This window comes from Sturnus vulgaris, chromosome 1 (genome assembly GCF_052056855.1).
Source record: "Sturnus vulgaris isolate bStuVul1 chromosome 1, bStuVul1.hap1, whole genome shotgun sequence".
Taxonomy (NCBI): domain Eukaryota; kingdom Metazoa; phylum Chordata; class Aves; order Passeriformes; family Sturnidae; genus Sturnus; species Sturnus vulgaris.
The window spans coordinates 63,966,445-63,984,219 of record NC_142243.1 but is presented as its reverse complement, the minus strand read 5'-3'; the positions used below and the strand labels follow the sequence as shown (position 1 = coordinate 63,984,219).

At 41.9% G+C, this 17,775-nt stretch overlaps 1 protein-coding gene across 5 annotated transcripts in view; it reads left to right on the top strand.

Moving 5' to 3' along the window:
- The window catches only part of NFATC1 (nuclear factor of activated T cells 1), a 109,350-nt gene extending 93,390 nt beyond the window's left edge, over positions 1 to 15,960 (top strand). For all 5 annotated transcript variants that reach the window (XM_088168475.1, XM_014877722.2, XM_088168483.1 and 2 more), the window contains one exon: positions 14,000 to 15,960. In XM_088168475.1, coding sequence (XP_088024601.1) covers positions 14,000 to 14,049 — 50 coding nt within the window. In that variant the 3' untranslated portion in view covers positions 14,050 to 15,960. The remainder of the gene's footprint in view (positions 1 to 13,999) is intronic.
- The last annotated feature ends 1,815 nt before the right edge of the window (positions 15,961 to 17,775 follow it).

The window sequence follows — 17,775 nt, the reverse complement described above, 5'->3', positions numbered from 1 at the left end:
GTGAGAATTTCTCCCCTGGAGCTCTTCTCTATCAGGCCCCTGCAGCTGCTGTTATTTTAGATATGGCAGGAAGTAGGTATTGGAAAACAGCGAGAGCTCACAGCACTCAGAAAAATCTAGAAATTCCTCTGATTTACCCCAGGCTCTGGCTCCAATCAAAGCTGGTTGAAAAGAGAAAATGAAAAGCGAGAAGGGGGGAAGTTGGCAGTGGGAAAGGCCCAAGCAGACAACTGCGTCTGGGCTGCGTGTGTCAGGAAGGAGAGTTTCAGCCATCACCTCCTGCAGGGTACCGGGGGGATGCTCTGCATGGCCATGTGGCATGGGGAGTGCTTGGCAGGGAGCAGCATTCCATGGCAGAGCTGGGGCTGCCACCCTCTCCAACAGCCAAGAAAACCCCTTCTTGCCTCCCCAGGGACATGTGTTTCTCATCCCTTTTGCATGTTCTCCCCCTTGCATGTCCGGTGGGTGCCTGAAGCAGATCAGCTTCCCTGGCCATCCAACAGCTCCTGTAAATACTTTTAGCAGCACTTACTGAGGGGCACCAGCCAAAGATACTGGTGGAAAGTCACTGGAGCAGGAAACTTACATCACTATTATTATTACTATTATTATTATTATTACTGTTACTATTCTTATTACAACAACTATTATTTTTATTATAATTTTACAGCTCAGACAGGATACTTCTTAATCTGCTCAGCAAAGACATTTTAGCCACCCGGAGTACTTTTGAAATCAACTTTGGAGAGGACTTTTGAAAGAAAAGAAAGTAAAAAACTATAAATAAAAGCACCTTCAAATAGTTCATTCAGCTGGCAGTTTAGAGAAGAAGACACCATCACCCCCATACACAAATATGCATGCAGAAAAATTACTAACTTTAGGACAGATTTTAGTAAATCAATTGTCCCCTTTGACACAGCAGATAAGGAGGAAGATGTCCACCCACAGACACCTCACGCTATTAGCAATCTAGTTAACATCTGTAAATGTTTTAGGAAAAGAAATTACACTTTGAGACATTTCTTTTTTAATTACAGGCTCCAGATGAGATTTGTTAGAGCAGGGAAATGTATCCCATAGCGACTGATGTCAATAGCAAGCAGTCCCTAAAGCCAGCCAGAATTGGGAAAGCCATGCTGTTTGCTGCTCTTGGCACTGCTCCCTGCTTTCACAATGTCAAAGTTAGAACCGCCTTTATATGCACTTTCCATTTTTTTTTCCACAGTAGCTGTTGCCAGCAAGCTGTAAACTACCGTATATCACTCAGATTTAAGAACCTAAACTTTAAAACAAATTAAACTCTTGTTGACATTGTAGTAAAAATCAGAATCGAACTGAACAGCTCAGTAAAACTGCACTTCAATTATTTTATGGATTTAAGATTGTTTTCTAGGATTCCCAGACTCCCAATACAGCGAAGTTATTTCCTCTTGGCAGATGTCTGGAAAAAAAAATCCATTGAATGGATAAAATCATGTGGCAGACACCAGGTTGAAGCCTAAAGGGAGGAAATGGTGTCTCCCCAGCACCTGTAAATATTTGTTCTGTGTCTTGACCAGAAGAGCCTTCTGTCCATGCTTTGAAAAAAACTTTTCAAGGTTTTTATTTTGTGAGTTTTTAAGGAAATAGAATTTTCATCTGTCAAAACCCAGTTTCTAACTAGGTGTTTATGTGGGTTTGAACGAGAACAGCAAGCACAGATCTGACCCACCCTTCAGAACCACATCCAAGCACAGGTAAACGCATGCAGCACACCAGTGCTCCCAGTCCCTGGCCTCTGCTTATCTTTCATTTCCCTACTTAGCAGTTAATATTGGGTATTATTTTTATAATTCTCTCTTCTTTTTTTCCTATTCTGCAAAATGGAAACAAAGGTTTCCATCTGATTAATTGCCAGGTTTCCATTCTTTTTAATGTTTCCTCTCAAAGCAGTTCAGAATGAAAGTATTTCAGAAATGTGTGTAGACGGAAGCTACTGGAGATAATAATTTGTTTCATGGAACTATGTTTTACAAAAGGTGTGGTGCACCAGAAGGGCTGTTATGTGGCACAAACAACAATCAGTTTTGCGCAGCCTTTCATCAAAATCTTTGTTGCACTTTTTTCTTTTATCTCATCAGTGGAATGTCCTTGATGTCCCCAAAGCTCCAGACTGAAAAACGTTTGGTTCACAGGGTCTTCAGCAAGAGCTGGCCCTTGCTGAGCTGCTCTTGTTGCAAGAGTGCTTCTGAAGAGAGATGTTCCATATTTGCATGTCCACAGCTGGGTCCTATGGTCTGAGCTCCCCAGGAAGCAGGGGACCTGCCTGTCCCTTCAAGCAATGTGTAGTTGTGTGGATTTTCCAAACCTGCTGTGTTAGCCTCCCAGAGTTTACCTCCTGTTCTGAATTAGCTGATTTGACCTGACTGAATCTCATGAAAGCAGCCAGTTTTCTTCCTTGAAGCATTATTAAATTTTTAAAGCTCCTCTTGAATTACTGTTAAAGTTCTTCCACTCATTTTGTTGCCTGGAGCACCTCTCAAAAGTGCAGGCCAACTCATGCTGGAGTTTGGATGTGCTGCAAGATCGCAGCCTGGGACATGGAAGCTCTCTGTCATTTCTCAGCTAATGAGAAGCAAGGGTTTTGAAGTCCAGATACTCAAAAACAGGCAGAAAAGCAGCCTGATGCACATTGCGAGTGGTTGTTTGGAAAGTGTAATGCAAACATTTTTAATAAAATTTCAGGTCCTTAAGTGTGTTTGAGAGATGAGTGTTGTACACCTGCTCTCAAGTGCCTTTTTCCTAGTTCTCTAGTGCTGGCTGCGGGTTTACAGTGCTTTGTTCTTGGGGCAGAATAAATTTCCTTTCTAGTGGGGAGCACTGCGCATCAGCAGGGTTCTTGTATCAAGCCCTGAGTTGCAAGGGGGAAGGTTTTGTCTTCCCTAGGAGCCCAGCTGTGATTCTTACTGAATTCTTGCAACTGCATGTGGTGATTTTACTGTTGACATTGCTCTGTCAGTCCAGCCAGAGCTTGAGCCATTCTGTAGCTAAGCACAGCATGTGGGAGAGGAGAAAAGAGGAAAATACATTTTGTCATGTTTGCAGCTCTGTCACACTGGAACCACGTACAAATAAGAGTATTCTTCCAGCTACTATAATCTGAGATGCTTGCTGTAGGTCGTTTTAGCATCCAAGGAGTGCTGGAATCCAGGAACAGTCTAGGTGCAGTGGTTTTCACTGCCACGTCTCCACACTGGGGACAGCATCCACTAACACGCTGGGGGTTTCCACTGCAGTGGTGTGTCTCCAGTGTGAGTCCACTTAAATCAGCCTTTGGATCAAAGCTTCCCAGCCAAACTGGGTGGGGGTTTTGTTATGAAAAGGTCTGTCCCCAGTTAAGGTGGTACAAAGCCAATGCAAGAGTGCCATTAAGTGCTGCCACTGCTCTTGTCCAAGGAGCCACAACGAAGAGGGCATGTACTCCTCTTTGAACTGCAGTATTCTCCAGCAACAGATGCTGCCGTGGCTGAAATGAAATCCTGTGGCATTTCTTACAGCTCACATTATGGTGGTGACAGGTCATCATGCCAAAAGCAAATTTAATGCGTGACAGCTTTTAATTACATCCTTTTTTTTTGCCAGCTCTTTGCAGCCACCAGTTCAGATTCCCCAAGCCAGCCCAGGTTCTTGCCCACTGCTGAAGATTAGCAGCTGTGTTCCATCACCTAAGGATTTTTCCTGACTAGTGTGACCTTTCTCAGCCTAGTCCCCAGCAGGCTCATAGGTGGATTTCTTTTCCCTTATCAAACACATAAAAATTTTATTAGCCCCACCCAGCTTTTGTCTTCCATTCAGCAGCATGTGGCCACTCACTGAGTCACTTCATGGTTATCCTTTCATCTGACTGAGCAAAACCCCTGTGAATTAGAGGTTACAAAACAAGGCTCAGCCTTCACACAGGCAGGGCACAGATGTGTCCCAGCAGTGGCCACCTGCTGTGCTATAGGCACATTGTGTATGGTCTACACAGTGGCATCCTCCTGTTGTCCCTGCCCAGGTGCCCTCTTTGCTGGGTGATGCAAATAATGGCACTGATCTTTTCTATTTGGCATGCACTTTGCTGATGAAAAGGGCTATAAGGAAAAGAGGTGATAGGTGATGATAATAGGGCAAGTTGGATCCATTAAAAAGAAAAAGAAAAGAAAAGAAAGGAAAATAAAAAAGAAAAAAGAAAAGAAAAGAAAAGAAAAGAAAAGAAAAGAAAAGAAAAGAAAAGAAAAGAAAAGAAAAGAAAAGAAAAGAAAAGAAAAGAAAAGAAAAGAAAAGAAAAGAAAAGAAAAGAAAAGAAAAGAGAAAAGAAAAAAGAAAAGAAAAGAAAAGAAAAGAAAAGAAAAGAAAAGAAAAGAAAAGAAAAGAAAAGAAAAGAAAAGAAAAGAAAAGAAAAGAAAAGAAAAGAAAAGAAAAGAAAAGAAAAGAAAAGAAAAGAAAAGAAAAGAAAAGACATCCAAACACTTCTTTCTCAGAAACAGATCCCTGTTTTCACCTATCTCCAGGACGCTTCCATTCTTGAGAGCAGGTTACTCCTGCTCAAGTCCATCAAACTTTGAGACTGGTTGAATGGAAGAAGACTAAAGTCTCTTGGCCGTTCTCTACCCATGGAAAGAAAAGGGCACTCAGCAAATACTGCTGTGTGATTTGAGGTGCTTCTTTCTTTCCTCCATTTATTGTTTCTTTGCTTTACTTGATATGCCCAGCTGCACACACGCTGGTTTTTTATGAACAGCAGTGCAAGGTGGCTCATTTTGGAGGATTCCAGAGGATCACTATAGGCCACACTATTATTACATAAAGTCAATTAAAGAGCATACATGCACATCCCATTGATTTGATTTAGAACTAACGAAAGCTTCAGTAATGTGCAATTACAAGAAACTTAATGACCCCTTTATATTGAATGCAACTTCTGTGGCACCTAATATGCTATGATGAATTGCTCATTATGTGCAATGTTGGAAAAGCTTCTAAAAAGATTAATAATTGTATAATCGATAGAGAAATTCCGTTTTATTTGGCTTTTTTTAAACTCTGAAATCAGTAAGCCATAGAGATTATGGACCGTCTCTTGCATCTATTTTCCCTCCTGTACCCTCAGAATTTAAATATTTTTTCTAAAGCTAATCTGTCGCTTTTCCAGCATGTGGAGAAAAGCCCTTTCTTACGTTATGTAGAAATGGCGTTTGGCCTGATGCAGATGGCCATGTGAGGTCTTAAAAGTTGGTGTCAGCTGCCCACATAAATCACTAATGTTGAGCTGGGTGCCTGCACGTGGGATGCTTCTTTGACAGGGCATGAAGTCTCCAAGTAGCAGCCTTCAGCACTGGGCTCAGAGCTTTGTGGCATGGTCCAGTCCCACTCCCCCTCTCCCATTCACTGCTGGTGAACCTGGGAAGCTGCCAGCCCTTGGGGCCATCAGGTGGGCTTTAACCTTGCTTTTCTCACCTTAGGATACTTTGAGAACCTCTTGTCTCAAGTGTTACCCATGCTTCAGTTGGCAACTAGTTGTGAGGTACAGCAAACTTTGACAGATGGGATCAGGAATATGAGAGTAAAAAGACAAAAAAAAGGAAGTTTCGTTTCAGTGATATTCAGGATTTAACACTGCCGGAGATGTCTGGAGGCTAGAAAAGTACGCAAACGCTGATTTGCTTAAAATTTGTTTCTAGTCTTGTCATGCTTCAGGGCACGAATCATGAGTTCTGAATGCCGGGGTCTGACAGCACTGTTTCACTGTTGGGCACTAGATTGAAAAGGAGAGCTCTTCACCAGGACCAATTTGCACTATAGTATTGCTTATGACAGGGGCAAATTCCTGTTGTCTATGGCAAAGGGATGCATGGTCTTCCCTACTCCTTCCGGAGTGGTACCCACAAAGCTTCCAGCAGTACTGACCTCAGGTTTTGGCTGCCTTAGGTAATATTTGTGTAATTTGTCTGTTGTGTGGAAATTTTGTGTAAAAAGTAAAATATGTCTGTTTTTTTCCCCTTACAGATGTTCTTAGGAACGTAAACACATCATTTTGGTTAAAATGTGGTTTATTTGTTCATTGCCCAGCCTTATCCTCACACGTGTGTGTATGTGTGTGTAAGATGAGGCTTGCATCATACTGGGGCAGATCCTGCAGCCTCTGCACAGCCCAAATCCCTGTCTGCCCAGGCAAGGTTGGCCTCAGTGAGGGCTGCCTGAAATTCCTCTTGAGTCTCTTTGAGGGCAAATCAGATAGAGTGAAGCCATCCTCAGACTAAGAGTAAAAACAGGCTGAAGTTTAGACTCTAGTATGTTGGAAATCACTGCAGCTCTGCTGATTCCTGTGCTAATTTCTAGCAGCCGGGGAATTCATCCCTAAGTGTTTGCAGAGCAGGAGACGCAGGGCGTTTCCAGAGCTGCATATGGGAGGAATGAAAAAAAAAAAAAAAATCGAAACCCAGAAATCTTGGTGTGATAGGATGGGACTCATTTAGTCTGGGCACATATTCAAGAGCCCCAGTTAAATTGCTGCGGCACAGTGCTGTCATCACACTACAAGGAACCTTTCCCATTAGCCCTCCGCAGCGCAGCCGCCCTGGGAGACATGGAGCTGTTAAACTAAATCAGGCAGAGGGTAGAGCAGGTAGGAGAATGACTCCGTGGTAATGGCTGTCATGCACAACAATGCCTTCCACCGTGCCAAGCTGACGTTCTTAGGGGAGGATCATGTTTTATTAAAACCTGCTACTTGTTGTCGCTCACTTGCTCCACTGTCCTATTCACTGTCTCCAAAAATAGCATGCCCTGTGGTAGTGGCTTATTATGATTAAACAGATAAAAATAAGTTTAAGGTTTAAACACATCCAGGACACCTGAGGTAATACAAGATCTGACTTCTTTATGGAACGTGTGAAGTTATATTTTCCACTGCTTCACAGGACTTGTTTTGTTTGGTTTTTAATTCAGTAAGCTTTCATGTGATCTATAGTTTTGCATTACAGTCTGGCACCTCAGAAATTTATATCATTGTTTTCTGATGTTTTGCCTCACTCACAGGACGATACATACTAGTTTTGGAAAAAGAGTTTCTGTAAGAAAAACCTGGTTTTTTTCTGTGATTTGAGTAACAATTCTATGTTGTTTGTTGCAGCTTTCATGTGTCAAAAAGTAGCGATGCTTATTAATAGTGAGGAAATGATAAAAACTGTAGAATTTTAGTCATGGGATAGTTTATACTAGTAACTTAATTCTTTTAGTCACTGTATGTGCAACTATATTTAGCCATTTTTCCCTTAAAATAAAATCTCTACATGGAGATAAGAAAAAAAATCTTTCCTCCAGTATTTTGGGCTCCTCTGCATTCATTTGCAACTTTGAATTTCTCTTCAGTGATTCTAATATACGGCATTTCCTCTAAAAGAAAGGCATATGAGAGCACAGAAGCCTGATGGATCAAGATATGGCATCACTGCTGGTGGAAAAAATCCGAGGGCAATAATTATAGGCAGCAAAGTGATCGTCATTCTACAAAGCATTACTACAGGTAGTGTGGTGTCAGTGTCAAACTCATACAGTCACTCCAGAGCTATGTGTCCCCAGCTCTCTTCGTGTGCTGAATAGTGACAGCAGAAATTCAGAGCACTTGTGGGTACATCCACGCTGTGTAATGAGCTGTGTGGAGACATCCCTGACCTGGGTGTCGCTGTAATTGTATCCATGTAAGGCTTGACCTGAGCTAGTGGGTTCTGCCAGAAGGCAAAAACAATGAGCCAAACCAAGGCGGGTTTGCTTTCAGGAATGCTACTTGTTGCTGGAGGTTGCTCAGACAGTCCACAGAGACCTTCTGGAGGCTGTGACACAGAAGTTGTGCAGTCTGACCAGTGTCAAACACCATTCAAATGAGGTCTCCAGTCATGGCATCGTGCTGCTTGGGCAGTTACAGCCACCTGAAAGACGAAGCGTTGTTGTCCGGACATGGCAGAATCGGAGTGTGATTTACCACAGGTTTTCCACACACGTAGCTTGAAAGGTGCAGCTGCTATTACTTGTATTTTCCACGTCATGTGAACCAGTCAGAGCAGGCTGCTTTTGTTCATTTTCATCAAGAGAGCATTACAGCATCTCAGCCTCTTGTCTTCAGTTCTGCTCCATGTTGGAGGCAGTGGTCCCCAGCAGACACAGGTGGACATGAAGTAACCAGCAAAGGTTGGTCAGTCAGCTGTGGGTAGAAACTTCATGTGACCCTGCATGCCTGGATGTCTTGGGACATGCCAAGTGGCACTTTCTATTGATAAGGAAACCGAAAACCATCCTCAAGGAGCTGAATTGATGCCATTGCTATTTACAGGGCAACAGAGGCATGTGAATCACAAGGTGTCAGCTCAGTGCAAAACCTCTGAGTGTCCTTTTGCCTAAACTCTTATCACACCTCTCTGTCTATTAAAAAAGAGTGAAGTGCCACAAAGCTCACTTGTGGAAGAGTGCATCATAAAGGGGCACAACAGTAAATACAACCTAGAGTTCCACTCCTCCGTCTTCTTGTGCAAACCTTTCTGGGCTCCTGCTTGGACATGGATTGAAGTCATGGGAACAATGGTCTTTGACTTCCACATCTGTTACAAGACAGCAACTTCACCCAGCCAGAAACTACTTGCAAAGTGAAAAGGGATGGGATATGTTTTCAAACTGATACCATTCACCCACAAAACTGTAGACTCAGCTCTTCGTAATTGTGAGTTTGACCATGGCTCTTAGCTCACTTCTCATTTTTTCAGACTCTTGAGGGACATTCACCTTTAGGAGTATGAAGTCTTCCAAACTCTCTTATTTGTATCCCCAAAAAGCTCCCCAGTTGGGGAAAACCTGTGCATGTGCCCTCTCCCAAGTCCCTGCACCACTGACCTTGTAACTTCTTTACTCTGAGCAGGATCAGTGTCTGAGCTGGAAGGCAGAATTTTGTCTCTGAAGAACAGGTATTTTATTAAAACAGGCGGCCACATTGTTATATTAGTAGTCGGATGCAAGGAAAGCAAAAATCTGCAGAAATTTAAAGTCTTGCCGGTTGATGGAATCCATGTACAGCCACCAAATGTTAAAAATACTACATTTCCTATGAAGTTCACATCTATATATGGAACCCACATTTGTACAGATATATCTGGTTGTCCTGTTCTGTGCAGGAACCCAAACTGGTTCATCGGTAAGACACTGATTTTGCTAATTAGTAAAGCAGAAATTTCCATTGCAAGGGCATTTCAAAGCAAAATTAAGTACAAGAGGAAAAAACTTATTAAACTAAAATGTGGGGTAACAGCTCACCACATCCTGCTACTGTGGCATCTGCTGTTTAGCAAAGGAAAGGTTCCTCTTTCAAAAGCCTTGACAGGTAGAGAGGTCACGTGTTACCTGCATTTCTCAGCATTATTATTTTTTTACTTTTCTGTCAGTGGAAAAACTGAACATGACAATGGAAAATACCAGTTGAGAGAAGGCAATGTGGGGAACTGTAGGTGTTAGCTATGAAAGCGACAGTGGCCTCCCCCACCAAAGCCAGCAGAAAAACAGTGAAAAAAAAAATCTGATGACAAAGGCACTGTAAATCATAGTACTCAGCTGTTTGGTCTGATAGGGATCAACCTGGTGCTTTAAGGGAAGTGTTGTGCTTCTCTAGGCATTGAAGATTAAACATCATGCATGCTATCCCAGATCTGCTGCTAATCTGTACGTAGGGTCTGCAACAAGCTGGGTAATCATTTCAATCTCATCTATCCTGGCCATAAAACAGGTCTTTGTTAGTACTCAGGTTATATTGTTTTAAAAATTAGTGTCAAGTCATTGCAACCTTTCTTTGAAGAATGTTCTGCTTATTCAAAACCCAACTACTCCTGGAATGGTACTGCAGACATGAATGGATGTGTATCCAAGCAGCTAGAGAATCAAAGACCAGTGTTTGCTTTAGGAATGAAACTCAAACCTGGGCCAAAATACTGCTTGCACTGAATACTGCTATTCTGTGGACCTCGGAAAATCCTCTTGTAATTGTAGCAGGTTTTTAAATCAAAACTTGAGCATCCAAGACTGCAAACAGCTGATTCTCCTTAACTATATAATAAATATTTTGTTACAAATGTGAGAGCCAAGAGAAAAAATGCCAATTATTTGCATGATCAGATTTTGCCTCTCTGGGAAAGTTCTGCATTGGTCCTACAGGACCAAGTGGAGCACTGAGGATACCAAAGGGATGGATGGCAAAGGAGATAGTGAACAGGGAACAGTCAGCTCATTTACTTGAAACATGAATTAAATTTACAAGAAACAAATTTAAAACAGAAAAAAATACTTTTTCCACCCTCACATCTGTACACTGCAGAACCCATTGCTACAGGAAACTATGAAGGCCAAAACAGGTTCAGAAGGTTATTAGAAAACTTAATGGAAGAGTTCACCAAAGTTCATTAGAAGCAAGGATGCAGACCTCTGTCTCACTAAGTCCTCCAGCGAAGATGTACTAGAGGAAGCATCACTCGAGGTGTGATGGTTCTTATGCTCTTTCTCAAAGAACTGACAGTAGTGGTAGTTGTAACACTGGTATGGATGGGCACACAGGATGCTTCAGCAGAACCATACTTCAGCGACAGAGATTTGATTTGTTGTTGGGAAGGAAGTCTTGGGTCAGCCTACAACAAGAATATTGATGTTTTCTTGCCAAACAAAAGCAAAATCAGTTTGAGGTCAAACAAAGCATGCCAAGACATTCTATTTGATGCAAAATGAAACATTTCCTAGCATGCAACAAAAATGTTAACATGTTTTGGAGTATTAAAAGGAAGTAAGTTTTCCAGAAATCAGAAATAAAAAATGTGGGGAGTCCTCATGGGAGTGCTGGAGTGCTGGGTCATGCAGTCGGGGGTGGTGGGGAGCATCCTTCTAGCCAAACCCATCAAGCATCACCCAGCAGACTTCAAATGTCCTTGCCTCCCGGTTTTCCCACCCACCAGAGGGTTTTACTTGCAGCCTCAGGTGTCTGGGCAGGCAGTGAGGGAAAGCCCGCTCGAACCACACTTCCCCTTTCATCTCTGCTAGCGGTCTGCTGCTGCAAGGTCAGCTGTGCTGCCACGTATTCCCCCACCCGGGCTTTCTGCGTGCACTCTTGTCCTTCTCTGCAGGTTTTTCCACTGCATTATTGGGAATATTCTGCATTTTTGACACTGAAGTGGGTAAAGGGGAAACAGCAAGTGAAATAGTGAAATAAAGAGAGCTGTCTGAGCCACACTCAGAGCACTTTGGAGGAGAGAGATGTTGAGTGTCCTCTTGGTGGTTTTGGCCCTGTTTGATTGTGATGTCCAGTGGCAATGGATGTACTTGGGTTGAGGTTCAGCTGTCTCCCAAGTCCCTGATGACATTGTCTAGTGACTGTTGTTGATCTGCTGCCAGATGTTGTTGCATGAGGACACCAGGCTTACTCATCAAGGTAGCAGAAGTCCGCCACTCTTAAGAAAATAATTTAAAATAAAAACAAGCAATATAACTGCTGTGAATAAAAAAAAAAATATATGGTTGATTTCAGCTGGGGACAAATTGATTTGACTACTGAGAGAAGGAGAGAGTGTGACTCAAGGAGCATCGTGGTCTCATGGCCTGAGCCAAAGCAGGTGGGCTCCCAGCTGAAAGGAAAAGTTGTGTCATATCTGGAGTGAGGCATATGTCCTCCAGCACTCAAGTGACAGAGGGTACCTGGAGTGACTGGAAGGGACAGCATCTTGAGTGCCTAGGCTGGTTTTGGGGATGAACCTTCAGCTCATGTCGTGAAGTTGCTTCCAAAGTACCTTTGCTACATGCTTTAATAGGGGAAAGTGTGAACTAGCAGACTAAGGCTGTTGCTTTTGAAATTTTCCCTGGAAGAATCAACCAAGAGTAACTCAGCAAGTGCTACAGCATTAGTCAGAGATTTAAGATGCTTTGGTGTTAATCCTGACTGAGATGGGGAGGCTCTTCACATTTCCACCTCCGTGTCCTCATGAAATACCAGTGATGTTTATGTTTGCATTTTACAGAAGCACTGTGAAGATTCATTGTTTATTGCTTCTAAGCACTAAGTAACTGTACAAAGAGTGAGGATAGCCCTGACTAGTGTCTTTATTTTATTTGATTTAAGAGAAGCTTTGAGGGAAAATTATCAAAATGATGATGCTGCCTGGCTCGTAGGAGGATTTTTTTTCATTGTCCCATAAAACACGAAGGTATTGCCATATGGTTTTGCTGCAGACCCAAGAGTATATCACAAAAGCGATCTTTGCAAAAGCATCATGGCAGAATCATTCCACAGAAGTATGCTGTTGGCATTCAAGGCAGAGACTCAGTCCCTAAAGCCCTCAGGAGTCTGGCCACGTGTAAATGGGGCGGCTCTTCTGGCTGGATTTGGACACGTGCAGAGCAGTCCTTGCCTCAGTGCAGGGCTTGCCTCTTGAGTTTGTTTTTGCTGTTTAATAATATTAAAGATGAGCTCCACGGCACTCTCAAGAGCAAGAACTGCTTTGTCTTCTCACAGTTTATTTCCATGCTTCTTAGTTTGCTGCTGTAAATAGATAGTTACAAAGGCAACTGATATTTCCTCTCTAAAGTATGGTGTGTGTATCCATTGATAGAATTGGTTTTGGTGGCCAGGACCTGTGACACAAATCCTGACTGATTCATATTCTGCAATTACTAAGCGGGCAATAGGTCTGCAGGAAAAAAAAAAAAAAAAAGCCATAAAAGCCAACACCAAACATACCCAACTAATTGCTTCAGGAAGCTGGTTTTACACAGGCTTGGTCTTTTCCAGTAAACACATGAAGTTATCTGGATTACTGTGAAGAGCAGCCCACAAGGGAAGGAAAATGCAGGCCTTTCCGTGGTGCCTCCATGACGTGGGCACGTTTCCCAGTCCTGGCAGTTTTAGGGAAACTCAGAAGCAGTGATAGCCCTGTTGATGGCATTTTGTCTATCTCCGTGTAAATCAGGTGGTGGCAGTTGCTGTAGGGAGGTGGAGTGGAAATAAAAGGGATGTTGTGTAGTCCACTGTCAATGACCTTTGCCAGGTTCAGTCATTTCCTGTCCATCTGCCAAAAATCACATGGACATAATTGGAGTGTGGGAAACTGTATTGCTTGATGATCTTCAGGGGAGGGGGAAAAGAAAGAAAGAAGACTTGTGAATAAAGAAAACAACACTTTATCAGTGGAGATGCAATCTGACTGGCTGATGGCTGAGATATCAGACGTTGTTTATTCTCTCCTCTGACTCTTGCCAGGAGAGTTTTTTTAATTTGTTTGTCCCTCTCATCTGTTTGTGTGAATAGAAGTAGAGTGCATGTCCACGTGTGTTGGTCACCGCGATGGGAGGGTGTATATTTAAACATGTTACCAGCTCCAGGGAATGGGCAAGCATGCAGCAGTTTCCTCTCTTCTTTTTTTTTTTTCCCTAGTATCGACCCACAGTGGAAAAAATCAGCATGTGAAGTTGTATTCTATCTAGGCATTGCAGCTGCACATACCCAAGTTGAGTGACTGGCAGCTTTCTGCCAACAGTACCTACCATGGCTAACATAGTTTCCAAGCATCTCTTTTTGTGGAAGAAGTAGATTATTCTAGGATCTCCTGTGGTCGTCCTGACTTTACATTTCTGAGGCAGTTCTAGAGCAAATGAAATGTTTTATCTGTAACCAGTTTGAAATGTTAAGTATGTTTGATGCAGCCAAGGATCCAGGATGCTGCTGATTTTGTGATGCCTGGTTTTACGTGGTATTTAGCATGTTAATAACCTTGGTTAATCCTGCTGGGTTTGCACTGTGATCAGCCTGTACAAGATACCTTGTGATGTCACACTTACTGTTCAGAGTTGTACTGAAGCTGTCAAGGAACGAGTGCAAGTTTGGGGGGGCTGTGGACTGAGGACAACTGCCTGCAGCAGCAGGATGCTAATCAGTTCCTTTTCTTGTCTTCTTTCTTTGCAGTAAATGAAATTATAAGGAATGACCTTTCCAGTACCAATGTCCACTCATAGCTTTGAGTGTGGGCCTGGTATGAAATACACACTTTTGACTTGGCTGGCACGTCACCTTGGGTCGGGAGATGCCGAATGAACTGAAGACGATGCCTGGTACCACTCTGATCTTCCACCTTAATGAATGTCAGGAACTGAAGATTTACCTCTTGCTTACAAAGAAGTAGCTCCTCAACTTCAGCTGATGAAACAGCTTTTTTTAAAGAAAATCATCTCAAAAGAGAGAAGACGGAGTATGCTCCAATACGGCGCATTTCATGGGACAAAACTAGGAAACTCAGCAAAATTTGAGCGCTTCTTCCCGTTGCTGATCCTTTTGGCATGGCACCGCTGGAATACAGCCCTGGAAGTGCCTTATTTTACCAGGTTGTGGCATCAGGGCTTTTTTAATAAGCTTTGAATTTGCTACCGTTAAAAGTGTCGGTAGGTGCAGAAACTCTAGAGCTTGAATTCTGGAGAGTGATACTGGAAAAAAGCATAGGACTCTGCAGCAGAGTAGGGAGAGCAATCCTGACTCCAGTAAGACACGTTTATGAATTCCAGAATTTCCTCAGCTTTTCCTCTGCTGTAATGTACAGCCTATTGCCTTATTCTCAGTGCATTTCAAAAGCCTCCTGATTCGTCATCATCTCAGCTTTCTTTTGCATTTTGCCTTTATAACGTGCTAATGAATCATAGGGTTGGTAGTAGTAGCATGGTAAGACTTTGATTTTGATCTGGCTTCTGTCATAGCACAAGTGAGTTGAATAGCACAAACTAAAAAAGGTTGATGGACAAAAAATTGAAATCTATCTTTTACATGATAGATGAATGTGTATGCATGTACATACATACTAGTATATATGCATATATTTATATATGACAAATAATATAGATGATTGCCTAGTAAGGGCACTGAATTTAGCAATAATTTCAATTTCTGAGAATGCATTTCAAATCCACAGCAAATATTTCAGCTACTTCCTTTGAGGGTTTGTTGCACCTAAAGCAGGTATGCATTTTCTTTCCTCATGCAGTTAAGCAAGCACTTTAGATAGGCAAGAAGGATGCATACAAGATACATGTTATTTACCAAATGTCAGAATATGAGTTATAGTAACTGTAAATACCATTATGGAAGAGTGTAAAATATTTGTTCAGTTATAATGTTATTATTCCGCAGAAGCCTTATAACTCTCTGCTACATGTATGGAAATGGATGTTACCAAAAACCCACCTCGGTTTCACACGCGGCGCTGTATAGTGTGTTTTCGGATTAGCTAATGTTCCTAGAGCTACAGGTAGGCATGTAGTGTAGCCTTCAACATTGTATTTTTTACAATCAACCGCTTATTATATAACTAGCAACGACCTATTACTTCACATAACCAAAAAAATAAATTAAAAAAAAAAAAAGAAATAAAAACAAAACTTAAATAAAATAGCATGACTAAATTAAAAGTGTTTAACATTAATATTGTGCCTTAGGAATCTGTGCCCCCTCCTGGAAACACATCCAAACTACACCCCCGAGCTGGGGTGGCTCCTTAACTCCAATGCAATGAAGACTGAACAGGTTTCACAAAAAAGTGAAATCGAACTAAGTGTTTTAAAACATTCTTCTGTATAATTATGTCTTACTTTCTTTAGGGAAAAAAAAATTGAAAGCCATATTTGTCACATTTGCACATTACTGTGAAGACATGAGAATATAATATGGCTCTATGTACATAATATGCTGTTACTGGTCCTTATAATAGTCTGTTATTCCTCACCTGTTTAATCCCAATTATTTACCCTGTATTTAGCACTGTAGACGTTGCATGAAACGTTTCTTATAGACTGCCATATGAAAAGTTAAAAAGCTCGACAGATGTCAGCTTGACTTGTAGCTAGAAAATAGAACTAATAAAGCAAAATGTTTTGCTGGAAGCTAGTCTTAGAGTGGTTCATTTTATGTTATCTTGAAAAAATCTTCTTTTCTCATATAAAATAGCATTTTTACATTATATACATATGTGTCTCCATCTCTTCTATATGAAGCTGCTTGCATCCTGCTAATATAACCATCTTAGTATGGAAGCAAAGTCTCCTGTCAACAGACTCCTCTTCATTTCCCCTCTGCATTTAAAGATATTGCTCCCAAGAAGAGGAAATCATATATTATATAATCCTCAGATTTTATTCTCTCGTTATTTCAGAAAGGTAAATAAACTGTGCATGAAGGAGTCTCTGATTATGCCAAAGCATTTTTTTAATCATATACTAAATATCTTGGGTGAGGCTTTAACCGTGCGGGACAATGCACACACACACACACACACACACACAGAGGCACATTTCAGCAGTAATCTTAGCAAAGTTTTCAAATGTATGGTTTGGCTATGTTGCAGCTCCTTCATTCTGATTTTTATTTTCCTCTTTAAGCTATTTTGGAAAAAAAAAAAAAAAAAAAGACCCCAACCTGTTACTTTTAAGTCTGGATAATGGAAGATTATGCATCTGTTGTATATGTATTCATAAAATAAAAACGAAAGCAGAAATATTTCCTGTATGAGACTGCTATCTTGTTTCTTTACATGTGTTATGGTTGTTGCTGTCAGTTTAGGAAAATGGTTTTCATCAACCTTTTTGAAAACAAAGCAAAACCAAAAAGCCACAACACTCTGAACTTGGAGCGTAGGTATGTTCAAAAATAGGTACATTCAAAAATACCTTTGCCAAGGATGATTCTGACTATTAAAAAGAGCCCTTTGGATGAATTTTAAGTGGTGAAACAAGCTACCTTATTGATTGTGCAACAAAGTACTTGGCATCTGTGTGCGTTGCTTGTACAAAAGTTTCATTTGCTCTCCCTGGAACTATTTCTGAAACTTGTGGGTTACCAAGGGTAGGCTTGGGATCTGTGGCCTTCAGTGCAGTAGATAGAAAACATATTTCTGGTAGGCTGGAGGCTTTGGTAGCCCTGAGAGAAAAGGGCTGGCCATGGGCTGGCAGGAGGGACCTCTGGCCACCAGCTGCCTACGATGTGATGGATGGATCTACCAGTATGATGTGTCCTGCTCCCTGAACCTCCTCACTGCTCTGCCCCAGAGGAGAAGGGACGACAGGAGGGTGTCAGCTTAGTCAAAGCTGGGCTGAACACAGCTCTGGGCTTCTGTCAGCTCATCAGGTGGTGCCTCTGTATGCACCAACATCTGACACCATGAAATGCCATGAAATGCTGACAAAACCTGAGCTGCTTCAATTTCTCAGGACCAAAGGCAAGTTAAAAAGTGTACAAGCACGCTTACCACAGTAGTCTTGAGTTTACATAAGCACTTAAAAACCGTTCAAAAATTCCTCAAGGAGAAGGAAACAAAAATATGCGTTGAAGTTTTTGTTGAAAGACCTTGCTCTGCCTTGGGTTTCTCTTCCTGTAAGTATAAAGTGTCACTCTGCTCAGTCCATCACACCTTGCTTCCCTGGGGCTGGTACCCTACCCCTGGCCATTTAAAGAGAGGCAGATGCTCCAAGCTCATCAAAACCCAGATAGGGCCCAGCTCTTCAGAGACTGATAGTCAAAGAACTCTTTCTCTGCTTCCTAGTCTCGAGGGTGGAAATAGTGGTTTTTATGCCTCATGGACAGCATGAGCTGTATGGTTGATGAGGCTCCTGGAAAAGGAAAATAATGAAAACTCAGTCACAAATTCTCCTGGAGACCATGACATTTTGTATCACAGCAAAATGTCACAAACTGAATTCACT